General features: G+C 41.9%; 1 protein-coding gene across 1 annotated transcript; it reads right to left on the bottom strand.

Annotated features, from left to right (window-relative positions):
- Window positions 1-2,066: 2,066 nt before the first annotated feature.
- tm7sf3 (transmembrane 7 superfamily member 3) lies at window positions 2,067-15,923 on the bottom strand. Its single transcript, XM_026146253.1, has 12 exons — window positions 15,587-15,923; window positions 12,789-12,943; window positions 7,290-7,440; window positions 6,819-6,939; window positions 5,919-6,090; window positions 5,638-5,815; window positions 5,446-5,532; window positions 4,535-4,615; window positions 4,286-4,441; window positions 4,062-4,162; window positions 3,421-3,583; window positions 2,067-3,327 (listed from the first exon to the last, which is right to left on the bottom strand). The coding sequence occupies exons 1-12, from the start codon at window positions 15,663-15,665 to the stop codon at window positions 3,074-3,076; spliced, it is 1,698 nt and encodes a 565-aa protein (XP_026002038.1). The 5' UTR covers window positions 15,666-15,923; the 3' UTR covers window positions 2,067-3,073.
- Window positions 15,924-16,321: the final 398 nt, after the last annotated feature.

The raw sequence follows: 16,321 nt of genomic DNA on the forward strand, positions 1-16,321 counted from the left end.
CACCAGGATGTCTGAGGACAGGTGGTTCTTCCTCAGAGTCCTCAAGAAGAAGAGGCGCTGGTGAGCCTTCTTGACCAGCTTGGAGCAGTTGGTCGTCCAGGTGAGATCCTCGGAGATGTGGACTCCCAGGAACTTGAAGCTGCTCACACGCTCCACAGCCGTCCCCTTAATGTGGATGGGTGGATGTGGGTCAGCATTCCTCCTGTAGTCCACGATGAGCTCCTTGGTCTTCTCGGTGTTAAGCAGCAGGTTGTTTCTGTCGCACCACTCAGCCAGACGATCCACCTCCTCCCTGTAGGTGGCCTCATCGTTGTCACTGATGAGGCCAATCACCGTGGTGTCATCTGCAAACTTAATGATGGTGTTGGAACCATCAGCAGGTCTGCAGTCGTGGGTGAAGAGGGAGTAGAGGAAAGGGCTCATCACACAGCCTTGTGGTACACCGGTGTTCATTGTGATGGTAGATGAGCAGCGGTTATCCAGCCGGACATGTTGGGGGCGGTTGGTCAGGAAGTCCAGTAACCATTTGCAGATGAGGGAACTGATACCCAGGTCTGTCAGTTTCCTGATGAGTTGTGAGGGGTGGATTGTATTGAATGCTGAACTGAAGTCTATAAACAGAATTGAAGTATATAATGAAGTGTAGCCACAAAAACTTCACACAGCAATACATTTGTCTCGAGCACCAATATGCCCTAAAGACCCGTATGAGCTACACCTGTAATTTATATCAGCACCACGGACAGAGCTCATCTGCACATTCACCCAGTGTATATACTATATATATATATATATATATAATGTTCTTCCTCTACACCCCCCAATTTTTGCACATGTCGAGGAGCGTGTCAGGCTACATTTCACTGTGTGTTATACTTGTATAACTATGCATGTGACAAATAAAGAACCTTGAACCTTGAACCACCTCTGAGAGACGAAGAAGCGGAGGCTACATATATACAGATGCTAGGCATAAAATTATCATCAAAAGAATATCATCAAAAAGTTGATTTATTTCACCAGTTCCATTCAAAAAGTGAAAGTCGTATAATGTGTACATTCATTACACACAGACTGACATATTTCAAGTGTTTATTTCTTTTAATTTTGATGATTATAACTGACAACTAATGAAAAATTCAGTATCTCAGAAAATTAGAATTTTGAGAAAAGGTTCAATATTGAATCAGATAATTAACTCAAAACACTTGCAAAGGCCTTTAAATTGTCTCTCAGTGTAGTTCTGTAGAGTACACAATCACGGGGAAGACGCTTGACCTGGCAGTTGTCCAAAAGACGACCATTGACACCTTGCAAGAGGGCAAGACACAAAAGGTCATTGGCTGTTCACAGAGCTCTGTGTCAAAGCACATTACTAGAGAGGCGAAGGGAAGGAAAAGATGTGGTAGAAAAAAGCATACAAGCAATAGGGATAACCACTCCCTGGAGAGGATTGTGAAAAAACCCATTCATTTCATTACTTGTCAGTTATAATAATCAAAATTGAAATACATAAATACTTGAAATATATCAGTCTGTGTGGACTGAATGTATTCATTATACAACTTTCACTTTTTGAATGGAATTTGTGAAGTAAATCAACTTTTCAATGATATTCTAATTTTATGACCAGCACCTGTATGCATACGTCTCACATATATTAAACCTTACCTGCCTTCTTAGGTGAGGACGACACCAGAAAACCCCCCAGATGGATGAATCTACATTCCTCTAACAATCCTTGCATGAAGCCTAAAAATGTTCTTGAGAAAATGTACTAGTTTCATCAATCCAGTATTGGGACACTATGAAATGAATGAACTATGAAATTAACTTCAGCTGTGACAAAATATATCTAATAATATATTTAACTATAATATATATCTCATTAAAACAATGAGCTAAAATGCAACAACAATGGAGAGGAATTGTCTTTACTTTTAGATACATCCCATTACTACTCTATAGAGCTTATATTGATCTTCATGAAGATGAAAGTCAGAAACATGATGGAAGAAAGAAATCATCAGAACACCTTTGTCTGGGGAACAATCAGACAAGAGATGCGTTCTTACCTCTAGGCATTTATTAAATATCAAAACACATTAAATTACAATTTACAACTGACCTTATCTTTTAAAACAGATCTGGATGCCATTTATAAAAGTCATGTGAACAGTTCTGAAATCCTAACAAACTCCTGTTGACTTATAGGCGAAAGAGTTCATCAGCTGTCTCATCAGTAGTCTTCAAGCTGAGTGTGAAGCCCTGAGAAAAGTTGTGGCACAACAGATTCACAGGAAATCAGCCAGCACCATTAAAGCGAGAGGAATTTAAAAAAAAGTGTAAAATCCAGTGTGCAAAGTACAAAAAGAGTGACAGGACTGCATGACTTCAGTCCAATCAAGATAAGCAAACAGGTTAAAACATTCATATATGGCACACATTTGGATAAATATTAAATCTTGATTTATTATTCTTTTTGTTTAAAATGTATTAAAATGTCTTTTGTGACCTGCAGGAGTCCAGTTAGAGCTTAAAGTGGCTCATGAGACTTCCATATTAAAGTTTTCCATGACAGTAGTGGTCAGGAGGTCTACACCATGTACCGAGGAAACACATATCTTCTGTTTTGTCATTTAAAAACAAACAAACAAACAAAAAAACTGTGCTGATGGAAATAATCTGAGTAACTTGAGATGAGACGCCTTGCTTTGTGAACTGTTAGTGGTTTGGGACTTCAGTGCTGACGGTAAACTGAGCAGAAGCAACATGAAGCATCAAAACAAGCATCTCAGACATTAAAAAGATAATTAAGGCAACTCTTTCAGTCCCTCCTCTGTGATTGTTAAAATGTCTTAAAGTGTTTGATAAAAGTGGCGTTAGTTTTCAGAGGAAGTCGCTCCTTCCACTTGAGGTCTGTAATGTCACTTTTTACTAAGGCCCAAGTTCGATCAGCTGATCTGAGCTGGAGCCTCAGCACCTGTCCAATCAGGCTCTGGTGTCCTTGTAACTTGGCAGCCTGAGGCTCCCAAGGTCAAACGTAACCTCACCCATTGAATGTGTCCTGGGTTTACAGTAGCAGTGGTGTGTGCTCTCCCACCGGCTCAGTGCGCATGGTGAGCTGCCGCACTCGTGCCAGGAGGCGGCTGGGCAGAGAGGGGAAGTGGTGGCTCGGGTCCAGGACGTTAGTTTTACGCCGCTCGCGTTCTTGCTGCCACATGAGGTACGGGCTGGGCGGGAAGAACGGCCGGGAGCGCTCGCGGTAGAGTTGCAGTACGATGCCGCACACGCTGAGCACCACCCACACTGTGATCATGACGTAATCTGGTCAAAAGGAAACCAGAGAGTTTTAGTTGAAGTCCAGTAACTCAACTTTGCCAGCTTTGCTGAGCTCTTGACATTCACTCGTGTACTCACCGATGGTTTGAAACGGCACGTCAGTGAACACTGCACTGAAGGTGTTGTTGAGCAAGCGCTTGAGGATATTCAGGGTGATGTAAGAGAGGCTTGTGTAAATGTAGGCGTTGACAGCCAGAACCACAGCGTAAGCGCCAACGATCCCACATGTGGTGATGTTTCCCTGAAACACACACATGATTTTTACTGTTTGAGCTATGAAGGCTTGCAAAATCAATGCTGCACTCTGTGTGTTGTAATTGTGCTTTGGACCGTGCCATTTCTCCAAAAATAGTGAATTTATCTTGTGAGCACACTTGTTCGATCATTTTGGGCTGTGTAACTTAAATTATTATTATTATTGTACTTTATTGAGCCCCGTGGGGAAATTGCTCTCTGCATTTAACCCATTCACTCAGTGAAGCAGTTATATAAAACTGAAATTATTATTCTAGCCAGGCAGCAATGCAGCAATGCAGCAAAGTGCGAAGTTGATTGAAACAGGACATGAATGATGAATGAAATAATGATGGATTAAGCACCATTAGACCCTTACAGTCTCTGGTACCTGCTGTTGACCTAAATGTCATTCTTGACATGACCACCAGGTGACGCTAAAAACCTTTAAACACCTCCAGCTTCTGAAGCGTTAAATCAGTTACCTCTCTGGGCCAACGCACGAAAAAGAGTGGAACGATGAGCGTGACGCAGCAGAACGTCACCCAGAAAACAGCGTCGGATTTCCTGAACACATCGATGTCTCCTGCAGAAAGACCACGACACACAGAAACTTATGGAACATGAAGCGTTTAACAATAAGCTGTAGCTTTTTCTCACGGTACTGAAGAGTCAACGACACACAACAAAAGCCAGATTTATTCTGTACCTAATGGAGTGAAGAGGACAACGGAGGCGAGGAGGAAGCCGAGCATCAGGCCGACCACAATCACGACCACGGCCACGACTGAACCGAAACGCCACCATATCATGACCAGGATGATCCCGCCCACCACGCCGAGCACAGCCGACAGGGTCAGACGGACTGCACAGAGAAAGACACAGACAGCAGTGAAAAGCATGAAATGCTGCACATCATGTGAAAGTACTGAAAGCCTAGAATCCCCCCCCGACTTACTGTCATAGTCCAGCTCTGTGGTCCTCGTGATGAGGATGAAGAACAAAAAGGCTGCAAAGCTGAATCCCATGCAAAACAGCTCTGTGGGGTTCAGGAGAGGTGGAAACAGGGCCCAAGAAACAAAAGTCAGAGGGAGGAGAGAGAAGAAGAACCACACATAAGATAACAGCAATTCATTCTCTTCACATTTCACACAAACATTGTTAAAGCTACTGAAATTCCAGCTCCTGGGACGTCATGAAGCCTCGTGCTCCGGAATAACAAATTCTCCTCAGACCGAGGAGACATACTGTGTCTGTCATTATCAGATTAATTAGAAGCACTGGCAGCAGGGGCCGATCACAGTGATGGGTTCAGTTTGGAACAAATGCATTTGTTCGTGACAGGCCAGGGAGACCACATGAGAGGCACGCCACTGCTAAAACCCACCGACTGAAGAGTGAAGGGCTGAGAAGATGTTGCAGCAGCTCTGTGTGCAATTGAGGCTTTTTCTTTGTTTAGTTTCTATGATGAAGTTATCTTTTTTTTTTTTTTTAAACAGCTTCTGACCCCATAATTCTCTCTGCTGACCATGTAACGACCCGTGATGGGAGGCTCTTGTTTATAAAATAAACAACTGGCAGAGAGCTTCAGAGTCTAGAGAGGAAGCTTTAAAGGCTTAAGACTAAAGAGTGGCTGAAACCTGAAGTTTCATCAGCTACAAAGATGACGATGTGGACCGATCGATACCAATAAAGTTACTGACACAAATCAACAAAAAAATCTGACTCACGCTGGATTAGTATCCTGCATTCAGAGCTATATACTCACAAATGTCCTGACTGTAGTAGTATTAATACTACACAGACTGACCATCATGCACTGGGATACTGTAGCACCAAAGCCACACAAAACAAGAACTAACTACTCACCACATTTAAAGAACCGATGCCCAAAGAAGCAGACAAACAGCCCTGCCAAGCCAGTGATGGTGAAGAAGATTTTTGTAGATATCTTCCCTGAAAAATCATTTACAAACCGCAGTTAAAATAAATCAGTCATTTATACAGTCAGAAATCCGTGCTTCAATAGCATCGAGTTTTCGACAGAGCTCAGAAGCTCACCTAGAGTTTGGCAGCTGTCTAGAGTGGAATTGAAGCTGCAGGCGTAGGTGTGGGCGGGCACGTAAGAGGCCGAGGTGTTCAACAGCGGGTCTCTAACGATCACAGAGTAGATTATGCCCTGACCGGGGATGGAGTTGAAAACCATCGAGCTCACATCTGTCGATTCCAGCGTCATGACCTGCGGGGAGACACAGAGAGGAAAAGGCAGGAGACTTGTAAACACGCAGCTCCGGCACATTCGACTGCTAATCTTCGGCATCCGCTGCGTTCACGTTGCATACCCGTTTGCCGTTCTCCATCATGCCCTGCTTGTCGGCCACGGCCTGAAAGCCGGTGAACAGGCTGCGCTCTGACAGGTCATTCTCAGGCAGGAAGTACTGGTAGATGTCGTACTGCAGCCGCCAGCGCGTGTCGGCTCCTGTGGATTGGCTGCAGGCTGGAGGAGCTCCATCTCTGACGGACAAGAGCAACATACATTTATCTTTGGATCACCACAATTTTGTTTTCATTTTTTCAGAGTATTACATTTTTTCAAAACCTGTAGCACAGCTAAGACCTGAATCTTAGCTTAGAGGGAGTGGTCACCAGGCTGACTGATCACATGATATAATAACACATAACTCCAGTTAGACATGTCAGACAAGAAGAGTTTCTAACGCATCACTAAACCAACCTTTAGTGTTTAAAGTTAAACCACTCTAGCAACTATATCAAAACCATTTACCATGTTACATGCGTGATGCTTGAAATATAAAAAAACCAACAAAACAAAAACAAAAAAAGTGTGACACTGTCTAACAAACATATTATCTACAAGCAAATAAGATGCATGTTTTCCCCCGAAACCTTTCACATTAAAATTTGAATAGAGTCTCCACAGACCAAACAGGAAATGACTGTGTGTAAGTGAGCAAAACCATTTCAGGACAACTCTGTGGCACTGATATACAAAGCAAAGCGTGAGAAGGTGAGGCTGTGTGTGTGTGTGTGTGTGTGTGTGTGTGTGTGTGTGTGAGAGAGAGAGAGAGAGAGAGCACGAGATCATTTCAAAGAAAACAAACGGAGGTGGTTTGACGATAGCGCGCGGCAAATGTGATCTCTGTACAGAGCCGCTGATGCCTGTGGCTCAACAGGCTGAACAGGAAGTGAAGAAAACAGTAAGAGTCGGTGTCATGTGCTACCTCTCATATCCCAGGTTGGCAGGTGCAAAACGGATCGTGGTCTCATAGAGATTGTAGTGGATGTAGATGTTTGGGTCAATTTCCAGGTCAAACTCCATATTGCACGCTCCTGGAACTGGATCTGACACAGAACACATTCACTGTTAGACGCTGGACTGGACGTGGTGGGCCAATAGGAGGAAGGCTGAGAGTCATTCTGCTATGTCAACATGACTTATTAAAATAGGTTTCAACACCCAGTGGAGGTAAACCAAATCAGTGCGAATACAAGCTCGTGGTCGGCTCAGGTTTCCTCCAGTGACAATCACACTGTGCTGACATGGTTTGTTTTAGTTAATGTCCAAAGTTTTTGCTTTCTTCTCCTTTTACTTTCCTGTTCTGTGCTTCTCAGGCAACATTCAAAGACAGTGAAACAAGTCAGAAGAGAAGCACACTGGTGTATTTTGTACTGGAGGACAGTTCAAGTGTTACCGGTGCTGGAGTAGGAGAGGATGACCCCGGTCCCTGCCACAGTGTTGCCATCAGGAGAGGACAGGAACAAGGTGAGGGACGTTTGGTCCCGCCGGAGAGCCGACACGAGCCCCGAGTCCACCGCAGTCAGGGAGAGGCCCAGGCCCGGCATCTGATCCGAACAGAGATATCAATTAGTAAGCAGATAATATGCAGAGGCACATGCTGTGCTGTTTAGAAAACATAGAAGTGCTCCCATTCATGGTCTGACCTCATGATGGTGCTTGAGGAAAAATTCACCAAGCATTCAACTTCATGGTGGTTATAGATGAGAGACTGTGGATTACCAAAGCCATCAGGCCCTCATCTCTGAGGACCATGAAACATTTCCATGCAAACGTGGGTGAGATAGTTCTGTCTTGACCAAAATGATGTACAGTCTGATCTCAAACTAAGGTGGTGACGATCCCCTGCCAGTTTAACCTACATAAACACTTTCTCCTCTGAACGTCTCAACACACTTGGTTCTTTGTTTGGTGGATTAGTGTGAACTTGCCAGCGATTATGATTCACTGCAGACTCAGGTCCTAACAAAGTTAAACACCTTAAATGCTGGTGTCTGTCTCCAAAACAAGAGGAAAGAAAACATTACTCAACTTGTGCTATGAAAAAAAAAAAGGACATACATTCCAATAATAGAGCTCCTAAGAAGAATGACAAACATTTTATTTTAAGAGTCAGATCTTTAGGCCTAGGAAGCACCGCTACAGTAAAAAAAAAACAACTTCCTTCTGCTCTGATTTCTAGTTGGTACAATGGCTCTGTTCTGTGACTTTCACACTCTTCTGTCAGAGCAGTAAGACCTCCTGTAGAAAACAGAGCAGGCATCAAAGAAAGCAGATATGAGACTGATTGAATCAGCATTAAAACATGTGTCGGGGTGGGCGTGGTCTGCAAAGCAGCTTGCAGATGTCCTGTAGTTTTAGGATAGAGCTACGTTTGTGAACAATACAACAGCTACTTCATTTGGAAATGAAAGCTGCTTGTGATTGAAGAGATTGCTGACATGAAGAAAACTCCCTTTCTCTCCTTTAACTTTGCATTAAATTGACTTCTTACTGTAAATGTTTTTTTGTTGTTAAAATGTCATTAATTTGAATTTCACTGCCTTTGAGAGCAGGACGAATCAAACACAGGCGTGTGCTACATGGTATACCACATCCTGACCTGGTGAGCGCTGCGTTCACATGAACAAGCTGGTTTAGCGTTAGAGAATATGTTGTATCAAAGCAAAAAATACATTATCGCACGGGTTAGAGCGCGACATTATACGTGCTTCAGCACTGAGCCAGCAGAGTCTAATGAAAACCGAGAGACTTTACATTATCTGTACTGTGTTTCACGTGGAAAGATTTTTGCTTGTGACAGACAACAAATGGAAAAAGCTCATACTCAGGCAATGATCTGAATTACTATTGTGTGACAGGCCTGGCGGCATAGAAGATCTGCGCCCCCATGACATGGCTCTCAGTCCCACTGCTGTATAATAACCGCATTGTATCACCATCTCTTGTGGACACAGACGCTGCTGGAGTATGTATAGATTCTCAAGACAGCACAGGCTCAACTTCAGTTGTGTCATCAGCCGCAGAGGTGGGGTCGCTTCAAACCCAACTATCACAAGTGAGTTAAAGTTTCAACACTTAAGTCACCAACAGGAAGTGGGTAAAACAGTGATATAATTAAGTGTAGGTTTGGTTTATGAAAGCATTTCCTTTAAAAATGATTAGTTTATCTGTTTTTATGCTTCTAATTGAAATAGTCAGTCACCAAAAACACTGACAGCTGATAAACAACGACAAATATAAATCAGGATCTTGTGGTTATCATGTCAAACAAGCCAGAGTTATAAAAAGGAAGAAAAAAAAGGAAACTGACAAAAGAGATAAGAATATAAAGGAAACTGATGTGCACAATCTGCATATTCACTTTTCATTAAGCTTTATCTGATGCTGTGTAAAAGCACACTTCCTGTTTTGTTCTTTCTAAATTTCTCTGTGCTTGTTTTTGGTGATTGCTGGTGATCTTTAAACTTGAGACATGTCTTAATGATAAGGCGAGTCTTCAATCACATGGATTTGTTTTTCTGGCCCTTTCCACTGTTGCCACCACCAGAAACGTAAATAAGGAAAGTTAAGCTAAACTACTTTCCATGCTCCTGTGTGCTGCATGGACCCAAACGGCGCTGTCTCCTCAGACTTCTGGGACTGACGCCAGAAGTTTTTCCCCCTGAGGAACGCCACCGTCTGCCACTCATGACCAGAGGACTGTAGATCAGCTGACTGCGGGTTCTCTCAGAGGGTCAGATGACCTCACTCACAAAGCCTCATTCATTAGCCAGATGTAGAACTAACTGCCCGTGATGCACTATGAAATATGCCTCTGAGTTTATTTCCGTTTATATTTTAGCTGTGTCATGTGACCACACTTCTGAAGGATCACCCAATTTAGATTACACATCTGATTTGCTGATGTAACAGAAAACATCCCCTCTTTAACTCTTTGTAAAATGCACTTCACACACACACAGATCGAGAAAGAGCTATCACGTTTATTTCTGGGTTTGCTTATTGTGACAGTTCAGGTGGAAAGGTGGCCGGGGCTCCGAACAAGCCGAACGGAAGCGTGACGAATTGGTACAAACCGTACGGAGTGGAGAAGGCAGTTTTTTCCTTGGACTCGGCAGACAAGGGAATCTGCCAGCAGCCCTTGGTTAAATCCAGTGTCGTGAAAAAACGGGCCGTGCCCAACCAGTCCAGGAGCCCGTCGACCCGGGCATGGGATAAGCATCAAAGCGTGACACTTCAGTAGGGGTGGGTTTTAATAATCGATTCATTGATTAAAATCGATTCTGGCTTGGATAACGTGATATCGATTCATTAAAATCCTGAATCGATTTTTTTTATATAAATGTATTTTGCCCAAAATTCCAGAATCTCAGGTGAAACGTCACAAAATTTTGACAACCACCAAACAGCTAAAACAGTAAATGAGAGCAGATACACGGCTTCTGCACAAAGACGTAAACACACAGCGCGGAGCCGCGGATCAGAATCAGTGAGATGTGGCCTTTCTCACCGACGGCACGGACACGGTCGGGGCTGAAAGCCGACAGCTCGCTGATTCTGATGTTTCGGCGGGTCCACGCTTTGTGTTTACGCCCTTTTTGTGCCGATTCTAAAGCTGTTAGTTTTATCTCTCTCCAAACAATATTGACTGAACCAGCAGCAAAAGAAGATCCAAACTACGCTTCACATAAACATCGTCATGAATTCCCTCTGACTTTTGCTGTTTTGCTTCCACCACAATAAAAATCACACTTCATGCACAGCTCTCTCTCTCTCTCAGTGTACTTCAAGAACAGTTTCCTGTCTATCCCCGAAATCTGTGCTTGCTTGTTACGCACAAGACTACTATTATTTACAGGCTGTCGGCCGATGTTTTTTTTTCCTTTTACTTACTTCCGAAAAGAAAACCTAATTTCTGCCGTTCAATAGGCTTCTGAACAAATTTAAACTTTTTAAAATTATGCAAAATGCAAAACACTTAGCGTGTCTCTAATAAAACCGCTGTAACTTCAGAGGTAATGTTCATATGTTTATTAATGGTTTTCTTTTGTTTTTGATCTACTGCAGAATATTTTTATAAAATCCAGGCCAGGAAAATCACCTTCATGTTTTTCTGTGTTTTATCTTCAGCTACTTTGACACAAAGGCATCTGCTGTGATGCTCACACCTTTGATAAAGTCTTGCGTGTGTCAGCTTCCTTTTTATAGATACAAAAATATGTAAATGTACTGATCTGAATTATAATATTTCTGACTGTCTGAGGCAAAATTTCCCAGATTCAAATCGAATTGAATCGAATTGAATCGAATCGATTCTAGAAATCAGTGACGATACCCAGCCCTACACTTCAGTCACCTTGCGATAGTCGACACAGAACCGTATAGACCCATCCTTCTTCACCACAAGAACTATGGGGCTAACCCAGGCGCTGTGCGACTCTTCTATCACTTCCATTTTCAGCATTTCAGCCAATTCCCTCTGAACAATTTGTCGTTTATGCTCAGGAAGCCTGTAGGGCCTTGAACGCACTGTCATGCCAGGCTGAGTTTCAAAATGATGATCAATGAGAAAACAATATTTTCACGGACCAGCCTTTAAGGTGTCGCGGATAAATACAACAAAATAAAATGATAAGACCAAGACAAAAACTGTGGTATTATATATAATAATAAATGCGAATTCACTGTGTGATTGTGTAACTTTATTAGCAGCGTCCTCCTGAAATGCGCCAACAAAATTGAGTGTAACATCCTCCTCTCTGCCCCTTAATGCTCTCTGGTCGTTATGGTAACGCGTAAATATTTCTTTCAAAATCAGACGCACAACTACAACACGGGAAAAGACCCAGGGAGACCGAGTTGACGATAAAAACCCTGAAAACCATACATTTCACACCTGAGCCTGAACTCTCATGGCCCAGCACCAAATGACTCACAGCCCGGGGGTCCCCAACCCCCGGGCTGCGAGTCATTTGGTCCGTGGCCCGCAGGTTGGGGACCGCTGGCTTAAAGAAACAGTTAAACAAACATGGAAACTGTACTTTAGCTGCCTTCACTAATTGTCATGACACGTTTCTGGATTCACAAAGGCCTGAGGACAGACCAATGACAGCTCAGCCAGCTGGTTACTAAAATCACTGTAAACTTCTTGTTTGCCACTCACATCCATCTAAATGAACTAATATTTACACACTAAAATAAACAAATAACCACTATTACAATTTGTTGTATTTGTTAGTTTCAATGTTGTGTCCTAAATATATGCCAAATGTGAAGTATTAACACAATATATCTACACAGTTTTACTGAAGAATGTGGCTGAGTAAGAAATGGCAGCCTCAAAAGCTTTAAAACAATAGTGACAAAGCAAATCATATTAAATTGAATCAAATTAATATTTTTACAGCCATTTACAAAAAAACAGTTTTGATCTTGACAGCTTATCTCTGCTCGAATAGCAGCCGTGCAGGGAAATAATGGTACCCGCCATGAAGCTAAAGTTTAAACTTCAAAGTGTTCAGAAAAACATAACCATGTGACCTACGTGGCATCATCAGTGTGCTGCTGGCTTTCTGTTGAACAAGCAGGTTCATCACTGTACGGTTATTGCAATATTCGAATTTCAAATTTGTCTACTTGCCTACTGACAAAGTGATATTGGTGGCGTTGGTGCGTTTTTAATGGAGGAACAAAACAAAACAAAAAAGTTAAGCCTTTAAAAGGTGATGTCCCTGTGGGTACAGCCAACCTTTATATACAGTCTATTACTGATAACACCAGTTCTTTTTCATTTAATTAAGTAATATTTCAACAGCAGTTCTACTTGAGGGCACACTTTCACTGCTCTTTCCACCTCTTCACACCAGAGGTTAACATCTCAGCATTTCCTCACCCTTGTGTAGGAGATTGTTGCGTTTCGATGCTGCGTGTGGAACTGCAGAGTGATGAAAGCGACCTCTGATGGGATCGTGGACACCACCGCCTGCACCGTCTCATTCTGCGAGATGCTCACGTTCTGGAACCTCCCCGGCAGGAAAATCACCCGGTCTGAGCAAGAAAGGGGAAAGTGTGATTTATGTATTCTGTAAGTCAGGATTTTTGGTTCTCTTTTAGTCACATCACTCACCACCCGGCCTGCTCGCCAAATTTATCTCACTCACTCCAAAAATTAAAATAAAGTCTTCTGACACAGTGGTGGAGAGGCACAAGTTGAAAGGGATGTGATTACCACAGAGGGATCTTTAACAGTACTTAAAGAGGTTCAGATAAAATTTGACGAAAATTAAATTTAAAGTCATGTGAGCGCTGATTTTTATAAGCCTAGTCCAAGAAAGTTTATGATAAATTCATCACAGTACTTGTACACAGTATTTGTTCTCCTGCTTTAGTCGGTCTAAGTTACTGTGGAAAAGAAGACTGGCTGGCAGGTTGTAGCTGGTACTAGTCAACATACAGTAAAATGCTAATCATCTGACACAGCAGCAGTTTTGACAGTAGGTGATAAGCCAAACACGCCACCTTAAACCAGATCCTAAAACCGATTAATCACACAAAAGCCTGAACGAAGGCGTGCTCTCTGTGCCGAGGCTACTATACGGAAATAATCGAGTGTACCATCTAAATTTGATACGTTGATTAAATGGCACCATAAACATCCTTCAACATCTCAGAAAGTGGAGGCTTTGTCAGAGTGATGGCTGGACCTGAACTGTAAAATGTCAGCCGCTCATTTATTATGTTTCCTGTTTTGTAAAGATCTGCATACAGAGATTCAGTTCAGAAAACAAAACAAAACAAAAAATGTATTTATAAACCGCTTGATAGACTAGACTCATAAAACATGTCTTCTTCTTCTGATCATCTGCTTACATGACTACTGGTTTTCGTTTTGTTTATGTTCTTTCTAACAGATCTGCGTTATTCCATAAAACAAAGTTCCACAATAACTGGAACCAATCAGGCAGCCTATATCTTATCAGTGTCCTCACTTAACATCAAACTACAGGCTGAAGTTTCCTTACTGGCCATTTCTGACTCATTCGCCTGATTATATATAACCCACTGCGGTCTAAGCTCCGGTGAAGACCTCTAATTCTAACCATAACTGAAGGCAATCAGAATGAGGGTTTTTTTTTTATCATAGGCCAGTGTTGATTACACTTAACAGTTGTATTTGAAATATTAAGACAATGAAGCATAATTCAGGCACCAAGACTGACAGCTACAAATGTGGCATCATACGGCCCTTTAAAAAGAACAGATTACACTGGAAAACAACTGTTTTTTTTCCCCTCTTTGAAAGGTGATGCAGATACACAGAACAGACAGTGAAATGTGAACATGATTATGCCATTTTTATATTATTGTAGGGTCTTTACCTCACAATATAAAGCGCCTTGTGGCAACTGTTGTTGTGATTTGGCGCCATATAAATAAAAGTGAATCTTGGTAATAATTAAACAAACCAAAACACTGTGTTGGTAACTGCACTTGTTTTCAGTTAGGCCACACTTCTGGTTTTGTTGCACTCACACACAGCAATCTTCCACACTTCCTTAACTATTACTGCATAGTTCCTCAGCAGGAACTGTGTGGGAAGACTTCAAACATCGAAGACTGTGTGTTATGAGGACGAGAGGCTCACAATGTGTGAGGTAACTTTTTGCAAGATTCATTAAGTTGCTGTGTGAAAATCAAAGAATGTTTTGAAGTTTTTCAAAACACACACAGCTCAGGATTATCAGTGCTTTTAGATTTATCATTCCTGACAGATCCTGCTGACCTGGTCAGTGATTTTAATTTAGCGCTTTGAGGTAGGGACAACATGACTGGTTAATTTCAAAGCAGGCTACACACACTGCAAAGGTGCCTACGCACTCCTGACATGCAGAAAGAACTTCAGCCTCAGGGCAGAGTCTGGTGTAACACAAGTTCAATCACTTTGCATCGTGTTGACTGCCATCTTTGCTTTTTGCATCAGCCGAACTGCTTAACTGACAATTATTGAGCCCTTTATATGTAATCATATATATATATATATATATATATATATATATATATATATATATATATATATATATATATATATATATATATATTACATTTGGATAAATTGATTTAGATGCACTACTTTCAAAGTAGCACCCCCTGGATGACAGTCTTACTTCTGCAATTTATGCAGAAGCAATTTAAATTCTGATTTCCTTCTTGTGGCTCGTCTAAGGTTCTTCTTATGGTAAGACCTAGCTGCCTCTTCCACCACATCTGAGACAGATTACTGTTTACATTTCCTGTTTGCAGATAAAATATGTAAGTAAGCTACCTGGACCTGTAAATCTCGGCATACTCGTTAAGGACAGCTTTAAACGCAGAGCTTAACTCACAATAGGGTTAGGCACGACTAACATCCTGTGTACGAGCATCCCCTTATTTCAAACTTTAAACATAACCGAATTAAATTGTGTGGGATAAATAGACAGTTTTAGTCCGTTACATAGAATAACGCGTTAATTAGCTAGCTAATGCCATACAAGAGGGCAACTCTAGTGTCCTGCAGCCCAAACACAACACTACTAGTTTGAATATGATAGCTTTTGATTATATACCATTTACATTTAAAGGTTTCTAAAACCGAAAGTCACTTTGCATCAGATTAGAAAGAAAAAAAAATCCTCTGGTAAGGCTACTCACTTTCTACCTGCGCTTCAACTTCATACACCAAATGAAGAAGCAGTAGCAGCAGCAGCGGGAACCAAATCCACCGAGACATTTTCCGCCTCTCTATTTTGAATTCTTAACAAACCCTTTTCTATCTGCTCCTCCGTAAAATCATTGGTAATGTGGCAGCGTCCCGTGTTTGGGTTGTAAGAGTCCCTGCAAACCCGAAAGCGACATGCTTGACTGACGTGAAAGCCTGCCTGAGCCGACCTTCTCCCTCTGCCGCTCTGACTGCCTAACGAAGCCACCGCGAGATTCTCGTCCTCCGTCCCGCGATATCCCCACCTCCCTCTGGCGTCACCAACCATCAACACGATCTTGAGTGACTTCGATACATCAAATTAAATGTGTCAATAATTAAATAAAACGTTAAACAATTAATTAACAAAATATATAAATGATGTATTAAATTAATTTCATTTCAAACATTTAAACAATTATTTATTTACAATTTAAATTCGTTTTAATTAATTAATGATGACTTTACCTCATTAGCCGTGTCTCAGTTCGATTAGATCTGTCCATCAGACCGTAACAAATCACAACAGGAGACTAATTGGCAGACACTATTTAATGTGCGCACAAAGCAGCACACGAGCTGCTCTTTACCAGCAGTTACATTTAAATTAAGTTTTCAAATATAAACCATAGAATGGGTGGATGCTTTCTAACATCCCTCTGGTGTGCCTTGCGTCTGCAGTAAAAAAA

This window comes from Astatotilapia calliptera, chromosome 17 (assembly GCF_900246225.1).
Source record: "Astatotilapia calliptera chromosome 17, fAstCal1.2, whole genome shotgun sequence".
Classification (NCBI taxonomy): Eukaryota; Metazoa; Chordata; class Actinopteri; order Cichliformes; family Cichlidae; genus Astatotilapia; species Astatotilapia calliptera.

Excerpts from the sequence above, each read along its gene's own strand:
- tm7sf3 (XM_026146253.1), bottom strand. The coding sequence starts at position 15,665 with ATGTCTCGGTGGATTTGGTTCCCGCTGCTGCTGCTACTGCTTCTTCAT. Across the intron at positions 4,442-4,534 it reads CACAGAGCTGGACTATGACA|TCCGTCTGACCCTGTCGGCT; the intron begins GTAAGTCGGGGG and ends TTCTCTGTGCAG. Across the intron at positions 4,163-4,285 it reads TGTCCTCTTCACTCCATTAG|GAGACATCGATGTGTTCAGG; the intron begins GTACAGAATAAA and ends GTCTTTCTGCAG.